Here is a 2412-nt window from a genome sequence, read left to right on the forward strand (position 1 = left end):
TCCTTCTTGGTCATGGAGCGGTGACTTTGTTGGAGGTGTGCGGGTCAGGGGAGGTGTGCTTTTCGTGTGGGTGTGGCGTTGGGCAGTGCTCCGGGTGAAAGTTTGTTGCATCTTACCGGCCGACGCCGTCAGCGACCGTGGACGTCCTCAGACCTCCTTGGAGGCGTCGTTGTGGAGTCCACCCCCTGCACACCCTCGGTTCCAGCTCTTTGGGTGAAAGCCTAAGGCCCAGTCGGGTCGGGCGACGACGTCGGCATCGTCGCTACCTTCTTGGGGGCGTCGTCTTGAAGAGTTTTGGATCCCATTTGCGCGCTCCATGGGTTGGACGCTCGCGGCATTGCGTTCGGCAGGTGTCCATCCGGCAATGGTAATGTGACGCATCTTCTTGTGTGGCAACGATGGCGTCTACCAACGGAGTTGGGCTGCTACTGGACTTTGGTAGTCGATCTTTTCCGGCGTATTCGATGGGTTGCCTTGCCTCATTTGTTTTCCCTCGGAGCTGCAGAGGAGGTGCCTCCACGCTGACGATGGCAGGAGATGGATGGTCGGCTCTGCTACCGGCTCGACGCAGGTCCAACGCTTTTCCCCTACAATGCTCAGGGATAGAGTCGAAGTTGCCTGGTCAGCGCGAGCGGTGTACCTGTTTGGCATTTGCCAGCGCAGGCCTCGGCGTTTGTCTCTTCGATAGCGGGTGTGTGTTCTTGTGTGGGTTGCCAAGTCACCCTATAGGCCTCGTTTTTACGGGCGTGTTGTAAATGTTTTTGCTCAATTTTTCGGTATTAATTGGGCATTTCTCTTGGACCATTTTTAATTGGATCGGATCGTAAGGGATTGCGTTAAAAATAATCTCGTGACCAGGTCACCAGGTAATTACAGATTGACACATTCGGAAGCCTAGATCAAAAAGGCAATGAGTTCAGATCTTGGGCATACGTGATTGCTTCTTCTTCTCGATATACTACAACTTCCACTGTAACTAAATAATTTTAGTTGGAAAAAACGAGACTCTCTAGTTCTTCCTAACTATAATTAATTAGGTATAGGGGGAGTATATATCTAACTAACGACGTATATACATATATACACAGGCCTCTTTATTTCTTCCAATTTAATTACCAGTACTCCGAAATGGTGGATAAACTTCCGGCCTCTCCATATGGCGAACTCGGCTTCTTGGCTATATTTGGCAATCACATGATGGCGCAGGGGGTGGCGGGCTCGTCGCAAACGACCATGCTCGGCTGGTACGGGTGGTGGTAGTAGCCGGGGTACCACCAGTACGGCGGCGGATCCTCCTTCTCGTCCTTCTTCTTCTCATCCTTCACTTCCTCCACCTTGACGATGTGAACGTCGCGGTACTTCTTGCGCAGGCAGCCGACGAGGCACACCGGGTCGACGCCGTTGCCGACCACCTCCAGCATGTCCTTGCTGTCGCCGGTTATCCCCACCGAACTCACCCCTGCACCACAACACCTCTGCCATGTTAGCATCGCTGGAAGCCTGGAACCAGTACAAATCTCAAGGAAATACGTAGGTGGACGTGAAGAATTAGCGCATGCATGCATGCATGCATGCATACCGTGCGCTTTGGCGGCCATCGTCATGGCTTTCGACCGGCTCTTGTCGCACGACATGCTCACCTTGATCACAATCTTTTGCTGCACCACCACCAACAACAGCAAGAACGAGTTCAGTTCAAGAGCCAGTAGGTGCTCAAAATCAGGCTGGTATGCTCTTTACCTTCATCGGGTGCCGCTGGTATGCTGATTAGATGCCGACCAAGAAGAATCTTTGGAAAGGCTTGTGTTCGATCGAGGTGTCTTATGATATCTGTGGAGGGGACAGCAATGACCACTGCTGTTGTTTATATACAGGTAGTTACGTGGGGTCGGGGTGTGGGAGATAGTAGACCTGGTGGTAGTGAAGACTAAGTTTGGTGCGATCCAAGCCACCAGCTTTGTTGTAAGAAGATTCCCAGCAGCGGCAACAGCTAAGCTCCCGGTTAGTGCACAGCAAGGGTCCAAAAGTAAGTAAACGCGTCCTGAGCACGAGTTCTCTCGGTTGATTTTTCCGGTCATGGACATGATATATAGAAAATGACTCTCGACAAGATCCGTTCCGAACGATATGTCTGATTGAGCCATCGATTGTACTCGCTCCATCCCTGTATATAAATCTTTTTAAAATTTTAAATATAGACTACGTATGAAGCAAAACAAAAATATACACTCTAAAATATATCTATATACAGTGCATGATAAAATCTCTCTCTCTCTATATATATATATACTTTTTTCATCACCCAGTGTGTAGAATAGTTTATTCTTCATCCGAGATAATATTACGATCAATTTACAAATAAATTACATCTGAAATACAAATAATTACATTTATATTAAATCACTACATGAA

At 48.8% G+C, this 2412-nt stretch overlaps 1 protein-coding gene across 1 annotated transcript; it reads right to left on the bottom strand.

The window, feature by feature from the left end:
- Positions 1 to 902: 902 nt before the first annotated feature.
- LOC123430399 (heavy metal-associated isoprenylated plant protein 46-like) lies at positions 903 to 1829 on the bottom strand. The gene is made up of 3 exons (XM_045114269.1): positions 1741 to 1829; positions 1580 to 1658; positions 903 to 1459 (listed from the first exon to the last, which is right to left on the bottom strand). Exons 1-3 carry the CDS (start codon positions 1744 to 1746, stop codon positions 1191 to 1193), a joined length of 354 nt encoding a protein of 117 aa, XP_044970204.1. The 5' UTR covers positions 1747 to 1829; the 3' UTR covers positions 903 to 1190.
- Positions 1830 to 2412: the final 583 nt, after the last annotated feature.

This window comes from Hordeum vulgare, chromosome 2H (assembly GCF_904849725.1).
Source record: "Hordeum vulgare subsp. vulgare chromosome 2H, MorexV3_pseudomolecules_assembly, whole genome shotgun sequence".
Classification (NCBI taxonomy): domain Eukaryota; kingdom Viridiplantae; phylum Streptophyta; class Magnoliopsida; order Poales; family Poaceae; genus Hordeum; species Hordeum vulgare.

Excerpts from the sequence above, each read along its gene's own strand:
- LOC123430399 (XM_045114269.1), bottom strand. Across the intron at positions 1,460-1,579 it reads GATGGCCGCCAAAGCGCACG|GGGTGAGTTCGGTGGGGATA; the intron begins GTATGCATGCAT and ends GTTGTGGTGCAG.